The sequence below is a fragment of the Palaemon carinicauda genome, chromosome 27 (assembly GCF_036898095.1).
Source record: "Palaemon carinicauda isolate YSFRI2023 chromosome 27, ASM3689809v2, whole genome shotgun sequence".
NCBI classification, from domain to species: domain Eukaryota; kingdom Metazoa; phylum Arthropoda; class Malacostraca; order Decapoda; family Palaemonidae; genus Palaemon; species Palaemon carinicauda.
The window spans coordinates 985,885-1,011,267 of NC_090751.1; the positions used below are offsets into that span (position 1 = coordinate 985,885).

At 39.8% G+C, this 25,383-nt stretch overlaps 1 protein-coding gene across 1 annotated transcript in view; it reads right to left on the reverse strand.

Moving 5' to 3' along the window:
- Positions 1 to 25,015, reverse strand: part of LOC137620490 (protein broad-minded-like) — a 38,582-nt gene extending 13,567 nt beyond the window's left edge. Inside the window, exons 1-6 of the mRNA XM_068350655.1 lie at positions 24,915 to 25,015; positions 19,030 to 22,041; positions 11,359 to 11,867; positions 9,801 to 9,992; positions 6,399 to 6,655; positions 826 to 987 (exon numbers count right to left, since the gene is read on the reverse strand). Of these exons, the coding sequence (XP_068206756.1) occupies positions 826 to 987; positions 6,399 to 6,655; positions 9,801 to 9,992; positions 11,359 to 11,867; positions 19,030 to 21,166 (3,257 nt within the window). The 5' untranslated portion in view covers positions 21,167 to 22,041; positions 24,915 to 25,015. The remainder of the gene's footprint in view (positions 1 to 825; positions 988 to 6,398; positions 6,656 to 9,800; positions 9,993 to 11,358; positions 11,868 to 19,029; positions 22,042 to 24,914) is intronic.
- Between the last annotated feature and the right edge of the window lie 368 nt (positions 25,016 to 25,383).

The window sequence follows — 25,383 nt, forward strand, 5'->3', positions numbered from 1 at the left end:
AAGTCGGCTATGAAAGACAAGATGAAGTCGGCTATGAAAGACAAGATGAAGTCGGCTAAAAACACAAGTTGTAATAACTACAACTGAATATATATATATATATATATATATATATATATATATATATATATATATATATATATATATATATTTATATATATATATATATAAATATATATATATATATATATATATATATATATATATATATATATACATATACATATACATATACATACATACATACATACATACATATATATATATATATATATATATATATATATATATATATATATATATATATATATATATATATATAATGTACAGAAGGCCCTCAACTTAAGAAACATTTGGAGATACAAAACCAAACATAACTGAAAATAACAAAGATATAAAGAAATACTGAAATAAAATATTGTATCGTTTAATACAGAAAACAAACTGACATTTGCAATAAGTTGATATCGATTTCATATGAAACCCGACTATTTGTCGACTTTGGCAGCTGGAAATTATAGACACGGGATTCAGGTTAGGCCTACCTTAGGGAAATTATAGACATGGGATTCAGGTTAGGCCTACCTTAGGGAAATTATAGACATGGGATTCAGGTTAGGCCTACCTTAGGGAAATTATAGACATGGGATTCAGGTTAGGCCTACCTTAGGCCAAAATCTAACAAAATTCATCTTGCAAAGGATTTGACTTGCAAACAGCTTCTTGGAACGAATTAATTTTGTAGGTTGAGGACCTTCAATATTAGCATTATGATTAGCTCAATGTTCCGTGAATGTTATCGGGGGGAACTACGATATAACTAACCTTTCAACATTTCCTCCAGATATGAGGAACATGACCATGACAAACCAGTCACACCTTTCGGGGTTCGAGCATAATATCTTTGACTGCGTAAAGGACAGGACTTCTAGGAGACTATCCTTACAGCCTCCACTACCAGTCAGCAGCTGTAGTTCACTACCATACCTGAAGAAATAAAATCAAATTGATCACGTTTCAATAAATTGTCTATTTCATATCTATCTACCATGGCACTTCCCCCAATTTTGGAAGGTAGCTAACATCTAAAAAGAAAGCTATTTTTTCCTCTTAGTCCCTCATTGCTTAACCCTTTTACCCCCAGGCTATTTGGAAATTTCCAACCCTTAACCCCCATGGGTAATTTTTTTTCTAGCACATTTTGCAGTATATATTTTTTTAAATTGCTCTAACAGCCTTAATTTTCATCATAGAGAGGTCAGGTTGGTCTCATTCTCTTGGAAAATGCCTGAAGTTTCTCAAAAAATTATCAAAAATATGCAAAAAAAAATGTAAATAGTAGTTTTTTTGCAAGAACGTACCGGTACGTCCATGGGGGTAAAGGGATGCGTTTTGTGAAACGTACCAGTACGTCCTTTGGGGGTAAAAGGGTTAACAAGGGACTCAGCCAAGTTTGGTTGTCACTATTAGGGTGCTACAGCTCACTTTGTCTATTCTACTTATGCAAATTAACCACATCTGGTAAAATAAACAGTAGGGAAATAAAGTAATGTACTACTTGCATTCAAAAGTAATATGCATCCTTTTTAATCAGTTTGTGCAGATTCAATTTATGAATACGTGTCAACATGATGGTCAATCCAGACATATTTTCCTAATTATTTTTGGAATTTATTTTTCTCTTCAATATAGAGTAATTAACTGAAATTAGCTTTTGTTATGAATAACATATTAGGATAAGCTTGAAATAATATTGGAGATACTGTTTTTCACTTTTTCTTTTTGTTATAAGAAAATACTTAATATTATATGTTATGTATGAGCTCCCTTTTCATGAATTACAGTATACTATTAATTTTCAATACGATTTGTATTTTCCCTAGCTATACAAACCCCCGAGTCATTTAATAAAAATTTTTAATACAATTTGTATACAAACTTCAGTCATTTATATGGGTTACTGCTAATCGTGATTTCTACGACAGGCCAATCAAAAATTAGGTTTGATTACACCATGCTTCGTTGATGAGCAACCATAGCGCATGGAGCAAGAGAACTCTTGCTCAAATCACCTCCTCACAATACTCACCTGGTCAAAGACTTGCGGGACAGTTTAGGTAGGATCTTTGGTGAATCACTCAGGTTTGTCCATACATACACCAAGGCACTTCCCCCAATTTTGGGGGGTAGCCGACATCAACAAATGAAACAAAAACAAAAAGGGGACCTCCACTCTCTACGTTCCTCCAGCCTAACAAGGGACTCAACCGAGTTCAGCTGGTACTGCTAGGGTGCCACAGCCCACCCTCCCACATTATCCACCACAGATGAAGCTTCATAAAGCTGAATCCCCTACTGCTGCTACCTCCGCGGTCATCTAAGGCATCGGAGGCAGCAGCAGGTTTGTATAGCGAGTAAAATACAAATCGTATAAAATTTGTAGCTTATTCCTACTCGAATATAAACTTCTGAGTCATTTATATGGGAGTCCTCCTTAGGAGGGAGAAAGTCTCCATGAAGTTAACCCTTTTACCCCTAAGCTATTTGGAACTTTCCAACCCTTAACCCCAAGGTATTTTTTTTTTCAAGCACATTTTGCAGTATATTTTTTTTCAAATTGCTCTAACAGCCTTAATTTTCATCATAGAGCAGTCAGGTTGGTCTCATTCTTTTGGAAAATGCCTGAAGTTTCTCAAAAAATTATCAAAAATATGCAAAAAAATGTAAATAGCAGTTTTTTTGCAAGGACATACTGCTAGGTCCATGGGGGTAAAGGGATGAGTTTTGTGAAACGTACCAGTACGTCCATGGGGGTAAGGGGATGAGTTTTGTGAAACGTACCAGTACGTCCATTGGGGGTAAAAGGGTTAAGGGGTATAACCTTCCTCTCTGAAAGATTCAATTACTAAAAGTATTAGTAAGGGGCCTAATTTTCCTGTCACAATCTTGAGTCTCGACAGGGGTATAGGTTTGAAAAAGTAGTTTTCTTCTCAAAGGGTTGTATCTTAACCCTTTTACCCCAAAAGGACGTACTGGTACGTTTCATAAAACTCATACCTTTACCCCCATGGACGTACCAGTACGTCCTTGCAAAAACCCGCTATTTACATTTCTTTTTTGCATATTTTTGATAATTTTTTTGAAAAACTTCAGGCATTTTCCAAGAGAATGAGACCAACCTGACCTCTCTATGACAAAAATTAAGGCTGTTGGAGCAATTTTAAAAAAATATACTGCAAAATGTGCTTGAAAAAAAAATAACCCCCTGGGGGTTAAGGGTTGGAAATTTCCAAATAAGCTGGGGGTAAAAGGGTTAAGTGGTAGGCGAGATGAATGCAAAAGGCTCGATCGTAGAGACGAAGCGAGAGCACAATCTCTTCGCTTCGCAAGCAGCAGTGTTGGGCGGAGATGTTGGGAGCAAAAATCCTCTTGCTCCATGCGCTATGGTTGCCCAGCAATGAAGCATGGTGCAATCCAATCAAATTTATGATTGGCCAGTCGTAGAAAACATGATTAGCAGTAACAATACAAATGACTCAAAATTTTGTATCCGCGTAGGAATAAACATATATTTATGTATTTAACATTTCCTTACTCACTTTCTCTTCTCTTACAATACTTAATACAAAATATTCAAAAAAAATGTGAGTTCTACATAAACCAAATAACTTTTTACGGCTTCGTAAAATAATTTTGACATTTAACCTCCAAGAATACCATTGACCTTCAATTCACTCCATACATCAATTTTATTAGTGCGGTATGTATAAGGTCTATCTCATATAGTTGAAAAGTTACAGCCATGATAGAAGAATTCAACTTTTACCATAAAGATAGGAAAAGAGAGTGACAGAGAAAAAGAAGGACAAACAAGAAGGACCCACTTGAAACGATCAAATACAAACAGTATGTTGTAGAAACATATACAATTTGCCCTTCACAGGGTATAGACACATCTCAAGGCCCTGAATATATGCCATAGTGGATACATATCCCATGTCCAAGGTCTCTGATATGATACCCTTCAAAAGTTACAATCACAACATATACAATTTGCCCTTCACAGATTATAGACACATCTCAAGGCCCTGAATATATGCCATAGTGGATACATATCCCATGTCCAAGGTCTCTGATATGATACCCTTCAAAAGTTACAATCACAACATATACAATTTGCCCTTCACAGATTATAGACACATCTCAAGGCCCTGAATATATGCCATAGTGGATACATATCCCATGTCCAAGGTCTCTGATATGATACCCTTCAAAAGTTACAATCACAACATATACGATTTGCCCTTCACAGGGTATAGACACATCTCAAGGCCCTGAATATATGCCATAGTGGATACATATCCCATGTCCAAGGTCTCTGATATGATACCCTTCAAAAGTTACAATCACAACATATACAATTTGCCCTTCACAGGGTATAGACACATCTCAAGGCCCTGAATATATGCCATAGTGGATACATATCCCATGTCCAAGGTCTCTGATATGATACCCTTCAAAAGTTACAATCACAACATATACGATTTGCCCTTCACAGGGTATAGACACATCTCAAGGCCCTGAATATATGCCATAGTGGATACATATCCCATGTCCAAGGTCTCTGATATGATACCCTTCAAAAGTTACAATCACAACATATACGATTTGCCCTTCACAGGGTATAGACACATTTCAAGGCCCTGAATATATGCCATAGTGGATACATATCCCATGTCCAAGGTCTCTGATATGATACCCTTCAAAAGTTACAATCACAACATATACGATTTGCCCTTCACAGGGTATAGACACAATTCAAGGCCCTGAATATATGCCATAGTGGATACATATCCCATGTCCAAGGTCTCTGATATGATACCCTTCAAAAGTTACAATCACAACATATACGATTTGCCCTTCACAGGGTATAGACACAATTCAAGGCCCTGAATATATGCCATAGTGGATACATATCCCATGTCCAAGGTCTCTGATATGATACCCTTCAAAAGTTACAATCACAACATATACGATTTGCCCTTCACAGGGTATAGACACAATTCAAGGCCCTGAATACATGCCATAGTGGATACATATCCCATGTCCAAGGTCTCTGATATGATACCCTTCAAAAGTTACAATCACAACATATACGATTTGCCCTTCACAGGGTATAGACACAATTCAAGGCCCTGAATACATGCCATAGTGGATACATATCCCATGTCAAAGGTCTCTGATATGATACCCTTCAAAAGTTACAATCACAACATATACGATTTGCCCTTCACAGGGTATAGACACATCTCAAGGCCCTGAATATATGCCATAGTGGATACATATCCCATGTCCAAGGTCTCTGATATGATACCCTTCAAAAGTTACAATCACAACATATACGATTTGCCCTTCACAGGGTATAGACACATTTCAAGGCCCTGAATATATGCCATAGTGGATACATATCCCATGTCCAAGGTCTCTGATATGATACCCTTCAAAAGTTACAATCACAACATATACGATTTGCCCTTCACAGGGTATAGACACATTTCAAGGCCCTGAATATATGCCATAGTGGATACATATCCCATGTCCAAGGTCTCTGATATGATACCCTTCAAAAGTTACAATCACAACATATACGATTTGCCCTTCACAGGGTATAGACACAATTCAAGGCCCTGAATATATGCCATAGTGGATACATATCCCATGTCCAAGGTCTTTGATATGATACCTTTCAAAAGAGACTATCAAAGAGTAACTCTCAGAGTAGATCAATGAAACACCCATGTCCCATTTCTACATTCTCAAAGGCCCCATACAAAAGATTTGTTCTTAAATGATGAGTGAAAAAACTTTGACAGTTACAAAGGAAAAGACAAACAGGGATTGATCAAAAGTAAAACGTAGAAACCAACGTAGCTTGGCACTGCTTACAGTTTTTCATACGAGGCATACTTTAATCAGAGGTTGCTGAAATTTAAATGCCGTCACGTATATCTATAAGACCAGGTCATGAATCTAATCCTACTGCTTATCATTCTTCACCAAGTCCTCTATCATGGTTCAGTACAATGTATAAAATATCGAGAGAGAGAGAGAGAGAGAGAGAGAGAGAGAGAGAGAGAGAGAGAGAGAGAGAGAGAGAGAGAGAGAGAGAGAGAGAGAGAGAGAGAGAGAGAGTGTTACAAGGATTTTGGATGTCTCAAAGGCTTTTTAGTCCATATGCAGAGACTCCATTTGCTCTTTGGTAGAGTGATTTAGTTTAAGCGGGGAGAGAGAGAGAGAGAGAGAGAGAGAGAGAGAGAGAGAGAGAGAGAGAGAGAATGTTCTTTTATAAAAGAAATGGTACATCAAAATCAATATCAAGAAAGGAAAGCTTTTCAAACCTCAGAACAAGCTCCACAGCAGCGAGGTGCGCTTCCGATACGGGCGGCAAATTTTCAGCCGTGCTTTGTGGTGCCGAATACTCTGGCGGCATCGGGATCTGCCCCGAATCGGAGCTAGGACTACTTGAAGGCGAGGTGGGAGCTACACTGGTACCGGTCGTTGATTTATCCGACAGAGGTGACCCGGGCAGAAGTTCTTCAGTTGATGCTAAAAGAATGCGAACTGATCTTTCTATAATGTCCATAACCAGCCAGTTCTGAAAAGGATTTAGGATAATGTGTAATGACTTCAATTCATAAAAGGGATTTTGATGAAGGAAAATCTATTTCTGGGCGAGGAACCGACTTCAATTCATAAAAGGGATTTTGACGAAGGAAAAATCTATTTCTGGGCGAGGAACCTGCGTCGCCCAGTGAAATGCTCCTCTAGCACCATTTCTAAGGCATAGTTATTGCTGAATATACCAGAGAAAAAGGGATGCTTTTTCTCTGGTATATTCAGCAATAACTATGCCTTTGAAATGGTGCTAGAGGAGCATTTCACGGAGCGACACAGGTCGAGCCTAGAAAAGAGTTTATTAAAAAATTTGTATACAGTACACAGTAATCCATTTAGCATAGAATAATAAAGAGGAGGCAATAAAAGTAATAATGTACACATTAATCAGAAAATAAAATCACAAATCTAATCAGTCATATTTCTAGAAACTTTTATTGTAATTTGTATGCACAGTAAACGCCATGACGTCCTAATGGAAGGTTCCTTCAGTAGCTTCCTAAGGGTATATTTGACTACAGTAGATATTCCCAGAGAATTAAACTAAAGGTTTCACAGAATTCTAACTTCTGGCGCGAGTACCCATAAGGTTTCCCTTTAGGATATCGTATAATAACGTATGCTTGACACGCCACATAGCTATCTGCACATTACACAGCATTTACGCTTCGAGGGGGAGTGTGGTAAGTATGGGAGGAGCCGTTACTAAACTCTCTTCCTTCGTTACTGTTACGGTACTTGGCGATGTCAACATCCGGCCGCCATAGCTGTAATCTATTTAGCAAAGAATACCAAGCAAGAGGCAATAAAATTAATACTGTACATACCAATCTAAAAATCAAATCTATAAAAAACGGTCTCCTTGTTAGCTAATGTTAATTTCTCAAAGTTTTCATGCCGCTAACAAGAGTTACTCTAAGCAACTGAAACCAAGCATAATGTTAGATGATAAAAAGGGTTGTGGTAGTAAATATGACACAAACAGGCATGAAGCATTATCAATTTGTTATCAAGGCCAAAATACCTTATTGTAGTAAATTCCAAACAAACAGTAAAGACTAAAGCCATCCAGTGGATAAACGACACTCGGATGAAACAGGGGAAAAGGTAAACAGGCAAGACATGTCATTAATGGTAAAAGACAAAGATGACAAATCATCAAACAATAGAAGTGGGAAGGATGATAACGACACGCATGAAAATACCACGTTTGGGATTATGATAATTACTAGAAACCCGGTTAAAAACCAAATGGCTCAATTTGTACTACTCTTGCAATGCCCATGCATTACTGCAGTGTTTACCCCTTTAAATTCAGAAGTTATCATTGTATGTGACATCTTCACTTCTACCAGAGAATTGGTACGCTGTGCATGAAAAATCCTACTTCACCGACTGTTTACTGAAAGAAAAAGTTCACACGCATCAAACATGTTCAAGTAGCCATTTATGTTTTCTTTGATTTAATCATTAATTTCACAGGAGTTTTATAGAACCAATAACAGCAAATACAACACAAAAGCTATAGGAGATTGTCAACAGACATAAGCTTTGATAGTTGGAATGACTATGTAAGCTAGTTCTAAATTTTATTTCTGGGCTCGACCTGTGTTGCTCCGTGAAATGCTCCTTTCAGCACCATTTCTAAGGCATAAATATTGCTAAATATACCAGAGAAAAAAAGATGCATGGAATGCCAGGAATAAACCCAGCTCGCCCACTCTAACGAGTGTCGGTATAGTAACTGGGGCGTGTTAGAACCACGACCACAGGTCCCTCACCAGTTACACCTCTCCTTCTTCAACCTCCCCCGGAACTACGAGGTGCCGTTCTACCTCCGACTACTGCCCTCTACTACGACTACCCTCCCTTCACCCCTACCCTTCCCCATGCTCCCTCCCTCATTCCTTCCTAGCACCAGCGAGGTTCAGACGTGTTGTTTTCATTGCTCTGGGTTTTTAGTGTTTTTGAAGATGTCAGACGTTTTGGAGATCCTTGCTCCCAAGTTGAGTATTATAATCGTCTGTTTTGGGATTTTTGGGTAGCTTTATCAGGTAAAGCTTACAAAAATTTTATAGGTGAATTAAGCTTAAGGAAGTCTTTGATCTTGACAAAAAACCTTAGATTTACAAATACGAAAAGTAAATATGGTAGGGGGTAGATGGAGATGATTCGGGCGTGCTCTTCGCACTCCCCAAACTTTCAATTGGGTTCCACAAGGCACTACAAGAGTTGGAAGACCCAGGCCTGCATGGCTGAGGACTATGAATTGTTAAGTAGATGATGATGAATGGAGAAGTATTAATTTAAAAGCTCAAGATAGAGATAACTGGTTGACACATCGTTCTATAGCATACAGGCTTTTTAGCCCAACCAAAAGGGTTGAATTGGGCACACATATTAACATATGTTGCATAAAAATTTCTTAGATTCTTAACCAAAAGGGTTTGAGTGGACACATATATTCCCATAGGTTGCATAAAAATTTCTTACATTCTATGGCTATGTTGCTATGAAGAAAAATAATTTGGATGAAACGAAAGAAAGATAAATTGGAAAAATTCTATAGTTAAATCGACCAACATTTATATGTTCTAAGTTCCTGCAACAGGATCCTCATATCTACTTGTTTTATCATGAAAGGCAAAATATATTGTACCTAACACTATAATTTTGTACGTAGCCATTTGATAAAAATAATTTTATGTCCTCGTTCTGAAAATATACCTTATGACAATGATCTCTGAAAAATATACCTTATGACAATATATTCTTTAAAAAATATACCTTATGACAATATTCTTTGAAAAATATTCCTTATGACAATATTCTTTGAAAAATATACCTTATGACAATATTCTTTGAAAAATATACCTTATGACAATATATTCTTTAAAAAATATACCTTATGACAATATTCTTTAAAAAATATACCTTATGACAATATATTCTTTGAAAAATATACCTTATGACAATATTCTTTGAAAAATATACCTTATGACAATATTCTTATATTCTTTAAAAAATATACCTTATGACAATATTCTTTGAAAAATATATCGTATGATAATATTCTTCGAAACTTAATTTTATATTTAATAGTTTTAGTGTCTAGGGACACCTACCTTGATGTCTTCACCTGCAACGACAACCGACCGCACGGCTTTACGGCAGTGATTCAGCCATCCGATGTCATGGAGGCCATGGCGTGTGTCACTGAGAAATCTCCAGACTTCGTTCTGCTTTTTGTGCATAGAGCGTATGGGTTTCTCCGGAATGTAGTCTTTAGGAGGTGGATACGAACTAAAGAGTTGTGGCTGCAACAGAAAAGAGGAGAATAATGTAGTCAATTCAATAATAAAATAATTATCATCGTTATATAAAAAGGAGCAAAGCTAGCAAGAGACATCGACCCCACATAGAAGTGGGAAAGCATGCAGACAAAGAAGAAGTGATGGAAATGGAGGTACAGGGAACGAGAAGGAAAGGGAGACCAAAGCGAAGGTGGATGGACTGTATCAAGGATGACCTTCGATCAAAGGGATTAACTGGTGATGAAGTGTGGGACAGAGGTAGATGGAGAACGCTGGCCAGAAATATCAACCCCACATAGAAGTGGGAAAGGATGCAGACAAAGAAGAAGTAGTGATGGAAATGGCGGTACAGGGAACGAGAAGGAGAGGGAGACCAAAGTGAAGGTAGATGGACTGTATCAAGGATGACCTATCAAAGGGATTAACCGGTGATGAAGTGTGGGCCAGAGGTAGATGGAGAACGCTGGCCAGAAACATCGACCCCACATAGAAGTGGGAAAGGATGCAGACAAAGAAGAAGAAGAAGAAGAAGAAGAAGAAGAAGAAGAAGAAGAAGAAGAAGAAGAAGAAGAAGAAGAAGAAGAAGAAGAAGAAGAAGAAGAAGAAGAAGAAGAAGAAGATATAAAAAAGAGCATTTTAAACGCTGAAAGGAGAATTTTGAGTTGACAGTCCTAAAATTAGTCTTTGGAATCTATTTGAACCCTGCATTTAATCTATATGGAGAACAAATACTGAGGTGTATGTCAACAATATATTCTTTTTATGAGGTCTGAACATAATAGTTCTTACTCATGATCTTATTCTTTAAGTGAACACTTAGCAAAAGCATCAAAATTCATAATTCTTTTATCAAATACCAAAGTTTTAATCTAAAGCAAAAGAAGAAAAGAAAATATTGCCTAGAAGCTACCATAATACTCAAATAATCCCCATATTTCTAACATAAACTAAAAGACATTTTATCACATTCAGTCACTGAAAGATGTTTGACTACAAGAATATGACTTAAAGGTTTGAAGCCTTATTGAGAAGTAACAGTCGCAAATTATTTTCCTTTCTTGAAGTGCGAAGGCAATATACAGCTTACATATAAAGAGGTGGTTCTCTACTTCATTTCATCTTCTGATCCTTATATTAATGCATATGGTTAGACAATTTTAAAATATTCAATTACAGTCAATATAACGTTATTAAATAGGAAAAAATAAGATTGTCATATGTTATAGAGGCTGTCTGAGCAAAGATCTGAGAGTGATTCTAGCCTTCTGGAAGCATTGTATATGTTATAAAGATAGTCTAGGCAAAGGTCTGAGTGATTTTAGCTTTCTGGAAGTGATACTGTGAAAGGAAACTAACCTTATTTCCTTACCATAATTGATGAAGTAGAGTCGATGATCAATGGGGGAAGTATTCTTTCGCCACTTCCTCCCAAGAGGTACGACTTGACCAAAATATGATTGCGAATGATAGAATTCTCGTCGATGATCACAGCGCTTCCGTCGTCGACAGAAAAGAGACTCTGCTGAGCTAGCAGTTGCTCTTGGTAGTTGGTCGATGTCTGAAGGCACACCATAGAATCGAGGGAAGAGGTAGCTGATCCCAATATATACAGAGCCATACGATGCAATTCTTCTTGAGTCTCGTCTAGCGAAAAGAGGTAATGGGAGACGTGAGATAAGAGTCCTCCTTCGCTGAAAAGCAACTTTGCGCCGTGATACGTTCCAGTGACTGATAGCAAGGGAGCTAGGGTTGCCATCAATGTCTCCTCTTTATCCTCTTCTTTTTGTGGTTGTTGACCCGGTTCTTCTCCGGCAGTAGCAAGACAAATTATCTCCCAGTATGGAAGAAGGATTCCCAGCTCTCCTATCACTGAACTTCCTGTAAAATAAATATGGGTTAACTATTACAGTACAGTATTCACATTCAATAAAATTATTTTCAATGATAAAAAAAATGAATATAAAGAGCTACAATGTATTCAAAATGTTATTTTTATTAGTAAAATAAATTTTTGAATATACTTACCCGATAATCATGTAGCTGTCAACTCCGTTGCCCGACAGAATTCTATGGAGGGATACGCCAGCTATCACAATACTAGAAGGGGGTGTACTAACCAGCGCCACCTGTGGCCAGGTACTATAGTACTTCTTGTTGACACCTCCTCAATTTTTCCTCGGTCCACTGGTTCTCTATGGGGAGGAAGGGAGGGTCGATTAAATCATGATTATCGGGTAAGTATATTCAAAAATTTATTTTACTAATAAAAATAACATTTTTCAATATTAAACTTACCCGATAATCATGTAGCTGATTCACACCCAGGGGGGTGGGTGAAAAACCAGTGTACAAGACTAAAGGATAGCTAAGTATCCCGTATTTCATATAATCAGTTATCCACAATAACAATGAAATAATAAGTACCTGGTAAGGAAGTCGACTTGAACCGTTACTCTGCCTTTAATAAGATCGTCTTCCTTACTGAGCGCAGCGTTCCTCTTGGGAGGCTGAATCAACTCAAAGGTGCTAAAGTATACAGGGCTGCAACCCATACTAAAGGACCTCATCACAACCTTTAACCTCGGCGCTTCTCAAGAAAGAATTGACCACCCGCCAAATCAACAAGGATGTGGAAGGCTTCTTAGCCGACCGTACAACCCATAAAAAGTATTCAAGAGAAAGGTTAAAAGGTTATGGGATTATGGGAATGTAGTGGCTGAGCCCTCGCCTACTACTGCATTCGTTGCTACGAATGGTCCCAGGGTGTAGCAGTACTCGTAAAGAGACTGGACATCTTTGAGATAGAATGATGCGAACACTGACTTGCTTCTCCAATAGGTTGCATCCATAACACTCTGCAGAGAATGGCTCTGTTTGAAGGCCACTGAAGTAGCCACAGCTCCCACTTCATGTGTCCTTACCTTCAGCAAAGCAAGGTCTTCTTCCTTCAGATGAGAATGTGTTTCTCTAATCAGAAGCCTGAATAGTAAGAAACTGAGTTCTTAGAACTTGGAAAAGAAGGTTTCTTGATAGCACACTATAAGGCTTCTGATTGTCCTTGTAAAGGTTAAGACCTTTTTAGATAGTACTTAAGAGCTCTAACTGGGCAAAGTACTCTCTTCAGATCATTCCCCACCAAGTTGGACAGGCTTGGGATCTCGAACGACTTAGGCCAAGGACGTGAAGGAAGCTCGTTTAGCAAAAACCGAGCTGCAAGGAACATGTAGCCGTTTCAGATGTGAAAACAATGATCCTGCTGAAGGCGTGGATCTCACTTACTCTTTTAGCTGTTGTCAAGCACACGAGGAAAAGAGTTTCTAATGTGAGGTCCTAAAAAGAGGCTGATTGGAGAGGTTCAAATCTTGATGACATAAGGAACCTTAGGACCACGTCTAGATTCCAGCCTGGAGTGGACAACCGACGTTCCTTTGAGGTCTCAAAAGACCTAGGGAGGTCCTGTAGATCTTTGTTGGTGGAAAGATCCAAGCCTCTGTGGCGGAAAACCGCTGCCAACATACTTCTGTAACCCTTGATCGTAGGAGCTGAAAGGGATCTTACTTTCCTTAGATATAACAGGAAGTCAGCAATCTGGGTTACAGTGGTACTGGTTGAGGAAACTGCATTGGTCTTGTACCAGCTACGGAAGACTTCCCCTTGAGACAGATAGATTCTGAGAGTGGATGTTCTCCTTGCTTTGGCAATCGCTCTGGCTGCCTCCTTCGAAAAGCCCCTAGCTCTTGAGAGTCTTTCGAAAGTCTGAAGGCAGTCAGACGAAGAGCGTGGAGGATTGGGTGTACCTTCTTTACGTGAGGTAGACTTAGAAGGTTCACTCCTAGAGGAAGAGTCCTGGGAATGTCGACCAGCCATTGCAGTACCTCTAAGAACCATTCTCTCGCGGGCCAGAGCGGAGCCAACCAACGTCAGCCGTGTCCCTTTGTGAGAGGAGAACTTCTGAAGTACCCTGTTGACAATCTTGAACGGCGAGAATGCATACAGGTCGAGATGGAACCAATCCAGCAGAAAAGCATCCACGTGAACTGCTGCTGGGTCTGGAATCGGAGAACAATACAACAGGAGTCTCTAGGTTATCGAGGTAGTGAACAGATCTATGGTTGGCTGACCCCACAGGGCCCAAAGTCTGCTGCAAACATTCTTGAGAAGGGTCCACTCTGTGGGGATGACCTGACCCTTCCGTCTGAGGTGATCTGCCATGACATTCATACCGCCCTGAATGAACCTCGTTACCAGTTAGCTTTCGATCTTTAGACCAGATGAGTAGGTCCCTTGCGATCTAGAACAACTTCCACGAAAGAGTCCCTCCCTGCTTGAAGATGTAAGCCAGGGCTGTGGTGTTGTCAGAGTCCACCTCCACCACTTTGTTAAGCTGGAGGGACTTGAAGTTTATCAAGGCCAGAATAACCGCCAACAACTCCTTGCAATTGATGTGAAGTGTCCTTTGCTCCTGATTCCATGTTCCCGAGCATTCTTGTCCGTCCAAAGTCGCACCCCAGCCCGTGTCTGATGCGTCCGAGAGGAGACGGCGGTCGTGTTTCTGAACAGCCAAAGGTAAACTTCCTTGAGAAGAAAGCTGTTCTTACACCACGCGAGAGAAGACCTCCTCTCTTCGGAAACAGGAACTGAGACCGTCTCTAGCGTCATGTCCTTTATCCAGTGAGCAGCTAGATGATACTGAAGGGGGGGGGAGGTGGAGTCTCCCTAACACGATGAACAGGGCCAGCGATGAAAGTGTCCCTGTTAGACTCATCCACTACCTGACTGAGCATCGGTTCCTTCTCAGCATGCTCTGGATGCATTCTAGGGCTTGGAAGATCCTTGGGGCCGACGGAAAAGTCCGAAAAGCTCGACTCTGAAGATCCATACCCAAGGAGACAATGGTCTGGGATGGAACGAGCTGAGACTCCTCAAAATTGACCAGGAGGCCCAGTTCCTTGGTCAGATCCATAGTCCATTTGAAAATCTCCAGACAGCGACGACTTGTGGGAGCTCTTAAAAGCCAGTCGTCTGACGGAGCCGGACACAAGATCATGGTACTGCTGCACAGTCTGTGAACTGTCAATCATGGGCAAGCGAGGAAGTACAGTGACAACCCGAATCTGTCTAGACTGTCTGGGTCGTACAGACAACTCCTTATCGGGTTGCTGAGGTTGCCGCACTGCGTCACAACAAGTCACTTCTGTTGGTTGTTGAACGTCTTCCCCGTGACACATTGACTCCGTAAACAAAAAAATCCTCTAACAAGGACTAAGCTTGGACTGCATGTCTTGCAACACAGCTCAAGGTCTATGGGAGCAGGTGTGGAAACAGACGGGATTAGCGACTGAAGTGGAACCATACCTTCCCTGGAAGCATGTTATGCTTAAATAAAAGTCCATAGGAGGCTATGCAGCTAAAGGCTCCCTCCAAATGACAGAGTCCTCAAGGGAATATCAGAAGGAGGGAGAAAAGAACTTTCTCATCTACAGGGACCATATCCTAGAAAAGCTAAGTTCTCTCAGTGAGGGTTCACTGGTGCAAAAGCAGCAGACTAGAAGGCAACGTTATGAAACTGCTTGACAGTCTAGTGAGTTGGCAACAACCAAAGATGTGTGACTGAGAAGCATGCGGTAAGGTATGCAGAGCATGTTGTATGCAGAGTATGCTGTATGCAGAGCATGCTGTATGTAGAGCATGTTGTATGCAGAGCATGCTGAATGCAGAGCATGCTGTATGTAGAGCATGTTGTATGCAGAGCATGCTGAATGCAGAGCATGCTGTATGCAGAGCATGTTGTATGCAGAGCATGCTGTATGCAGAGCATGCTGTATGTAGAGTATGTTGTATGCAGAGCATGCTGAATGCAGAGCATGCTGTATGCAGAGCATGTAGTATGCAGAGCATGCTGTAAGCAGAGCATGCTGTATGTAGAGCATGCTGTAAGGTAAGCAGAGCGTGTGCATGGCGTTTAACATTTCTCAGAAATTCCATGACCAGTGCTAGAGTGCTTTATGCATGCTTGCATGGGGTTTTAATATCAACATAATATTTACCTTACATTCATAACTCATGATTCATATTTTTTGCCATATTTTGCGATATTGTTAAAAATATATTGCAAGGAATACAAATATATTTTTATAAGAAAAACAAATAACCTCCATTATCATAAGGTTTGAAAATGGAGGTAAGGTATGCTGAACAGCAGAGTCAGAACGAGCTGGAACAACAATAGTTGTGGTTACCTCTTCAAGACTCTGTTGAGGGAACACCTGAGGCTCAGTCTGCAAAGGCTGATCAGCAGAAGGTAGGCTCATGGGTGGAGGAGGCTGACTCCTGGCATGAGTGGCTGAACTCAAGGGTTGCGCTTGCTGAGTGGTTGGCGGATGCGCAGGTGCAAGTTCCTGAGGAACGAGTTGAGGTTCCTGCGGTGTGAGCTGAGAGCGAAAAGGTAGTGGCTGCGCAGAACGCAGTAAAAGTCTCGCAAGTTGAGGCTCCTGAGGCGCAAGGCTAAGGTGTTGTGCTTGCCTTGAGGAGGGTTGAGCTCGCTGCAGCGAGAGCTGAGGAGACTGACTCATGGATGGGAGAGGTTGTTGTACCTCAAGCGAGTGTTGCCTCACTGGTGGAACAGCAAGTGGAAGCGGAGGAAGAGAGGTATAAGCCTCCTGTTCCCATTGCTGAGGTTGCCTTAAGGAAGGCGGAGGGAGCTGCACACCACTGGGATCAGTAAACTCATAACGTGGCTCAACATCGTACGCCTGGCAGGCGGTACTGTGGTCAGGCGGAGCGAGCGCAGGCGGAGCGAGCGCAGGCGGAGGGAGCGCAGGCGGAGCGAGCGCAGGCGGAGCGAGCGCAGGCGGAGCGAGCGCAGGCGGAGGCGCAACCTTCTCAGCCCGACACTCACGCATCAAGACCGAAAGTTGTGACTGCATGGACTGCAGTAGAGTCAACTTGGGGTCGGCAGACACTAAGGTCTGCTGAGGTAAAGCCTTAACAGCAGAGATCTGTAGCGGCAGAACCTTACTCCTCTTAGGCGGAGTGCATACAACTGATGACTGCGGGGAGTCAGAGCTAACCCAATGACTGCATCCGGGTTGTTGAACTCTAACTTCGTACGTCTGGCATAGGTCTGGACTTTACGTTTAAGAGGTCTTGAGACCTGAGACCAGCGTTTTCTCCCCTAAATGTTTTCTGCAGACGAGCAAAATAAGGGCTCAATCGTCTGCGGGTGGGAGTGACGGTCTCGGTAAGACACGCCCACAACCACCGAGGATACTTCTGTGCGCCGATCAAGGCCTGCTGAACCCTTTTGTCCTTCGACATTGCTTCTCCCCTGGGCTTGGGAGCTTGCAAGAGGTCCCGGACTGGGAGGACGACTGGCGCGCACAGAAGTACCCTCACGCACTAATCACTTATCACTTTGATTTTCTGTTTGCACTTATTTCACTGAACTCGAAACTTTAAGTGGTTTGTACCTGAAACACGCAATTCTATCCTTTCTCAAAAGTTAGTAATTGCGAAAACAGAATTACAATGTAACAGAAAAATCTAATGAAAGATAAATAATTCAGTGGCTGGAAAGAGACTAAACACTAGATCACTCTAGAAACGTTTACCTTCTTCCCCTAAAGAGACTAGGGAGAAGAGCAAAAACGATAACAACGTAACTCGCTTGTATGAAACGTTTATCCTCCTCTTTCTCCCTCCGTCTCTATCTCTCTCTCTCTCTCTCTCTCTTGACTTAGAACCTGAGAGAAGAGCCCAATCATATATATCGTTAAAACATATTATTGTTAAAGGAAAAAACTGAAATATTTCCCAAAATGAAAAGTTCCTTTATTAGGATTAAAACCATTAAGTTAAGAAAGAATGAACAAAACGCTAGACACGGTTACTCTTACTGCAACGTGAAACCGTGAAAATTCTTTCTCTATCGTAACGATAGAGCGCAAGTTGAACGTTCTGAACGTCAACAACTGCAGAGACAAAACAAAACGTTAGTTCAACTTTGAAAACAGTACGAGACTATCAAAGAAATTCTTTCAAAGACATTAAAATAGCATATGTTAACAGGTAAAACCAAAATGACGGGCTCAATGTTAATTAACTTCGGTACCAAGAAAAGACCGCCTACTATTAGGAAGGTCGAATATAAACAAATATAAAAATTAATTTTAATAAGTTTATAATAAAAGGAAGTTAATCGAAGAGGCCTATAAGAGGCGGAGAGATATAAAATAAATCTATAACTTTTGTTAAGCAAAATTTAAGAAAGAGAGTCTATACTCTCTTAGACACCAACACTTCCGTCTAAGGGAAGGGTCGGCCATTTAAAGGTGAAAGAGAGTTCATACTCTCTTCGTCACCATAATTAATCAAAATAATTCCAAAAGCTAACTAAGCTAATATAGAAGTTTCCAGTAAAGCGACAGCCGAAATCAAAGAGAAATACTTCACCAAAGTCGTGAAAATACTCCAAGAACATAAGCGTATCCCAGAACGTCTTGCCGAAAGCACGACAGAGGAAAAATTGAGGAGGTGTCAACAAGAAGTACTATAGTACCTGGCCACAGGTGGCGCTGGTTAGTACACCCCCTTCTAGTATTGTGATAGCTGGCGTATCCCTCCATAGAATTCTGTCGGGCAACGGAGTTGACAGCTACATGATTATCGGGTAAGTTTAATATTGAAAAATAATAGCATCTCTGTTTATGCCACATGCTTAATCGGCAGGGCTGTTCAGAAATAATAAAAGGAATTACCACAAGTGGCAGTTTATTCTCATAAATAATCTGAAAAATAATTCTAATAGTTTAATATCTATTATGCCTGATAATCTTATTGCATCTAAAATATGCAATTATTTTCCATCTAATGCATAACTAATATTTGATGTAACATTCTCTAACAAATAGTTATAATTTTCTTACTTTCAGTTTTCCTCAATACTGTACTGCACTATTGGTAATTTCACATAGCTGATACACCATCTTATTTCTACTAACTATGAATCTATTCAAAATACAGATCACATCATAATTCTTACCTTCAAATGAAGTACAAACACATGACAGTATCTTCTGATTGATCTTGCCATTCTTAGCCATTTGCGGTAAGACTTGCTTCAACACTAGCGAGAGAATCCCTTCGCTTTCGAGGAGAGAAATCCCTTTGTACGTCGACAAGAGTGCACTGAGAAGAGGGAGAGACTGTGACTCGTTTAAGCATAAGGTTTCCTCCATCTTCAGATCTTCTCCCTGTGAGAGATTCTTGGGTTGTTTCGACCCATTCTTCTGGAGATGACCAATGACGCTTTCAATGAGTGGGTGTCCTAGGCACATATGTATACCAATAGGTGATGAGAGTAAAAAACAGCACACGCTTACAGCTCTTTTTTTCAAATGCACATTTAATTTTTCACTCCTCAAGACGAAATGTATCAAGTCCATGACTTCGTATGCTTGGCGTTTGGTTACGGTTGAAAGGCCCGATTTTGAGCTGGCTTTCCGTTTCCTTCCCAGCAATATGTATCTCTGCCCCACTTGGGTAGATAAGATAGACTGTAAAATACTCAGGACAGTTTTCAGAAACAAAGGTGAAATATTTGTCTCGTCCTTTCCTTTCCGGTCTTTCTTCTCCGAGAAGTCTTCCAGACAACTAACTTCGTGCAAAAGGGTTTCAACAGCTCCAGCATCGCAGAGAATCCAGGACCTTACCTCGTCCCTCGAACAGTACTTCTGAAGTTGGTTTCTGATTTCCATAACAACTTCCTTCGACATCTTGCTATCACAAGAGGCTTTAATAAACATCTGAATCATTCCCTGAACTGTCACTAATTCCTCCCTAGATGGAACATTAACAGGGAAGAGTTTTCTACCATCAGATGAACTTATAATTGCCATGATCAACTTGAAATTCTGTATAAACCTCAGAAAGCTCACCATACTAGAACTCAGAGATGAACTTAAAGAACTTGAGTTTCCACTATCAATGGTTTCTGGGCAGTTTTCCAAATACTGAATGCAATATGAAACCAAGTAAAGCAGGATCGTTGAATTACTCTTCATTGCTGAAAAAGTTTTATTCCTGCCCCACTGTCCATGAACCCACCTCCTAAACCAAAATACGTCGCAGTCCACGAATGAGAGCATGTCCAGAACATTCATTATTGTGCTGTCTCTCTTACCGACGTGCAACGACAGCACACTGAACGTCGACTCGACCATGTCGTCCACGTATCTTTCTGGATACCTGATCCACAAAAGTGGAAGTTCCTTTTGAAAATCAGTGATGACCTTCAGTATTCTTATGATGTTTCCGCATGGTTTCAGGTCAACTTTCTCTCCCTTCAGGGGTATTTTTGATAAATGTTTTTTCGACATATAAAAACCAGCTACTGCTTCGAGAAGATTCAAGTATGCCTCTTTAACAGCGTTCTGCACCTGTGATGTTAATAACTTGCAGTGTACTTTCAGGGACTTCCCGAAGACCTCGTGAGATTCCTCTAGAAGACAATCCCGAAGACCTTTCTTCAGATCAGGCCAGCAATCCTGCATGACCGGCTCGCCTGGGGTTACCGATATCAAAATATTCAGGCCCTCATTCCAAGCATGGGAGTCTTTCTTTGAAAGGAGACCCTGAGCAATATTGTTGTACTGAGCTGGATGTAAAAAGAGTAATCCCGATTGATTTAGTGAAGAATTCAGAGAAGATTCATTCGAACCGTTAGGGCTAGCATTATAGGCAAGCTCATCTTCCTCGTGTGAAAACATACCGGTTACGATTTCATCGTCGAAATGTTCCGATATATCCTGTACGGCTTTTTTAACACTTTCTCCCATATCATTAACAAAATTATTATAAATCTCCTCACCCTTGATTCTCTCGACTAAAACGTCGACAGGATTATCTGCCCGCATCTTCCCTTTGTGTTGTTCCAAATAGTCGACGGCTCTGTTTTCTATAGCTTGCCCTAGTCTGCTTCTCAATTCCTTTCTCAAGCCCTTGACTAATTCAAGCTTATGAAAAGCTGGGTCCATGTCAGCAACATACGCTAACATCTCCGAGGTATTGTCAGCTGTTCCCGCTAGGTAAATCATTGGGTCCATATGAGCCAATAAATCTTTGATTTGTACTTTGGACCCGGCAGGCTCTTGCGAGATTTTCATCTTTGCCCCAGCCATTTCTGCTTCCTGAAAATCTGATTCTAAAAAAAATATATGTGATCCACAGGACTAGAGTACACTATTATTAAATATTTTGTTGCTCCTTAAGAAAATCGGCCTTCATATTGAAGAATTATTTACGCTAATGAGATCCTATGCCAAAAGAAAATCCTTTTGATCATAGTTCAGGACTAGAATTATTGCACGGACCTGTATTGCACTGTATCAAAAATGCAATAATAATGGAACAAACGATGATACAGCATCACCAAAACATCACTACATTATAATTCCTTCCTTGCCTCTCTCACCTCACAAAATATGCACAAGTTAAGTTGGCCACTTACTCATTTTCATAAAGTAGTTTCACCTGATCCCAGAGTTCTATTTATAAACTCTCAAAGGGCTAACCTCAAGGATGGGTTAAATTCAGAGCCCAAAAAAAGTTTTAGCAGCTGTACAACATGAAGTGAACAAAAACAGATGGCCATAACAATTGTTAGTTCAATAGTAAGGTCATTAATGATTTCAGCCTTTCTAAAATTACAACTTTTCTCTTTTAACTTTACAGAAAGTTACTATAACTCTGGCATAATCTCTTCCATTTAATTTTGCACATGTATCTATTTTATTTCTGAGTATTCACTAGGACTAATATTTACTTGGTAACTATATTTCATAAGCCGTAAAAATCCACGGTCTGTATTGGGTACTTTCATTCATGCCATTGGTAACTTTGTCATATTGTCCTCAAATTTAGAAACCATGTTTACCAGTACACACGGCAGGTACTGGAGCAATTCCATCTTCTTTCAGCTGAAGTTTCATTATGTTCAAACTTGAGCACCACTGGAGTTATGCTTGCACACTTGACTTCTCTAACAACAGCGAATCTAAAATAAAATAAACAGATATCAATAAGATATAACACATCTAATGCATGTACAATATAAAAAAACTTATTATATTAAGTAAGTACAGTATGTGTAACTATAATAAATTTTTTTTAATGAAGCGCATTAGCACTGACTCGTAGGGGTGCCCTTTTAGCTTGGAAAAAGTTTCCTGCTAGCTGATTGGTTAGAATTATTTTGTCCAACCAATCAGCGATTAGGAAACTTCTCAGAGCTAAAAGGACACTCCCTGCGAGTCAGTGCAAATGCGCCTCATTAAAAAAAATCGACAATAGTACAACCAGATGCCTTAACATTTTCATGCAATCTTGTTTCCCATTTACAAATATTTATCCTTATCCGAAATACGATACTCGGATGATAGTTTTTTTACGATTTACGAGATATTACGATTTAGCGTTACCTTGTCAGGAGTGCAGCTGGTTGGGAAATGAATACAGGGTTAAGAATTAGTCTTAGGGTAAGCTAAGGGTATGACGGTCTGAGGTAGGCGTACACGCCCCGTGGGTAAGTAGGTAAGAATACAGCTCCTAGGTTAGGTTTGATGGGGAACCTTTGGTTATGTGGTATTTTTGTGTTTGATTCCCTTTTGATATTCTAAAAAGCCTAAAATCTTCAAAATATGGATTTTCCCCAATTATTTGCATCAGTATAGTGGTAGTGTGTAGAAGAAGGATGGGGCCTTTGTACCTGTATATCATCGGCAAGTTTCTCCCGCGTGCATAGAAATTGGACATCAACTAACCTAAACTTCCCCACCTAATCTAACCTACAAGCTTAGTCCTTACCCACTTACCTAACGGGGGCCGTCATCACACATACAGGTGGCCGCTATCATACATACACCTTGATGGTCGGCTCATCAATTTGTTGTCCACCAAAATATTTGCCCACTCGGTTAATGTCTAGGAGAGGGCCGCATGAAGATATCACTGATATTCAATTTATTTTTACTAGAATATGTAGGAATGTATGTATATAATGGTATACCAGTGAGATAATTTAGTGAAAATCAATAATAGTCGAAATATCGACGATCAAACTCACGCTACTCTTGTCTTCGTCCCAGATTTTTCTAAGTCTGTTGTTATTGTTGACTGTGTCTTATTTTTGCTCAAATGAGCCCTGTAACCACTATAATCCGCAGACAAACTAGTCCATTATGACGTCTTCACGTTTGGCCAATCACAGTGCGACAATACATTTTATTTCCCAATGACGTCTTCACGTTTGGCCAATCACAGTGCGACAATACATTTTCTTACCCATCACAGTGCAACAATACATTTTCTTACCCATCACAGTGCGACAATACATTTTCTTACCCAGCCATTTTAGTTCATTCCTAGACATCGAGGTCGTAGCAAGCACGTCATCTGATACTGCACAAGAAGTTGAAATTCCATCTTCTTGTCCTAATTGTTTCCTAAGTTACAATGAAATTGTTCTTACTTATTCGGGGTTATATTGAAAAACTAGTGGATTTGTGCCAGAGACACAATTTAATTTTACAAAATAAAAATTGTCCTGCATGTCAGGGAACCTTCGCAACGGCTTCACGTTTTCCTCAAAGCAGCAGCACATCTTTATCAACCAACAGGTTAAGGTAAGCTTCATTAATCTATGGAGTATATTATAATGGTGATAGTATAACGATGTATACAGCAGTACCATCACTTTGGATTTGGTTTGATGGATGTGTTAGGTAGTGTCCTTAAGGGGGGGTCGCAAGGGGGGCGAAGCCCCCCCCCCCCCCCCCGGTAGGGGTACAGGGCTATTAGGCTAGGTTAGGTGGGTGTATTAGGTTCGGTGGTGCCCTGAAAATCAATGTGGGCTTAAGGGGGGGTTGCAGGGGGGGGGGGGGCGAAGCGCCCCCCCCCCCCCCCGGTAGGCCTAGGTAGGGGTACAGGCCCCCCAGGGTAGGTTAGTTGGTTGTATTAGGTTCGGTAGTGCCCCGAAAAATCACTTTTCTCATCCTCCCCCCACCCAAAAACCCCGCTTCCCACTGGGGTCCCCCATAATTGTAGTAGTAGGTTTATGCTTACATTTTGTGTGTAAGAGTTAAGTCTTAGTTTCTTTTTTATTCATTTCCTCATGTTTCTATGCACTGTGCAACAATAATCTGGTTGGTTTTTGCCGTTTTTCGTCGTTAATACTTGAAAAACGGGTGCGGCCTTCTCCTAGACATTTACCGCCCACTCAGCTAACAAGCGTACTACAGCATGTACTGCTTCCCAGAACAGTGGTGCAATAGAATAATGTTTGAGAGAGCAGTAAGCCACGACGGAGCGAAGGCCAGTAAGTGAATAATTAGCGTGGGGTATATGTATGATAACGGCCTCCTGTATGTATGATTACGACTAACTTAGAATATGGCAGTGTAAGGGGGTCGTAGGAGGGCGTTAGCCGCCTCTGTTAGGTAAGTAGCTAAGGTCATGGCTTGTAAGTTAAGTTTAGGTTAGTTTAAGTTAGTTGACGTCCATTTTTAATCCACATGGGAGAAACTGGATGCTGATATACAAAGGCAGCATCAGAGCTAGCACATTAACCAATATTCTCGTAGATACGATAATACATAAATGGTTTTATTATAGTTACGGACGGGACAACATCTACTAAAAAAACAGGTATGTCATATAAAAAACGCCCATTTTCTTAGAAAATAACACATTTTCTTCATAGGATTATTGTGTTATGGTACATATTTACCCAAATTAATTACTTCAAAGCCTCCAAAATAAGGTAGAGGAGTTACCCTGATGAGACTACAATATACCATACCATTTTATAGTAAATAACACAACAATCAGGTCATTATAAGTTTCATGTTCCAGAATTAGCAATACTATTACCTTTAGTTTTCAAGACATCGTTGTTTAATCTTTTTAACAACACTAACACAAGCTAACTGAAACTTAGTAAAAAAAACGTCAACTTTTTGTATAAAACTATTTCAGACGATCTAAACATGGGCTTGTTCATTACAGAATAATGTTACATATACTTTTATATAAAGTATTACTTTAACAATTGATTAATTTAAAATATTTTAGAATATTTTATCTAACTAAAATTGTATTTATAAATTATTCATTGTGATATTTTCAAAAATACATCAATTTTTTTTAACAAAACTATTTCAGACAATCTAAACATGGGCTTTTTCATTACAGAATAATGTTACATATACTTTTATATAAAGTATTACTTTATAAAACTATTAATTTAAAAAGTTTTAGAATAATTTATCTAACTGAAATTGTATTTCTAAATTATTCATTGTGATATTTTCAAAAATACATCAACTTTTTGTACAAAACT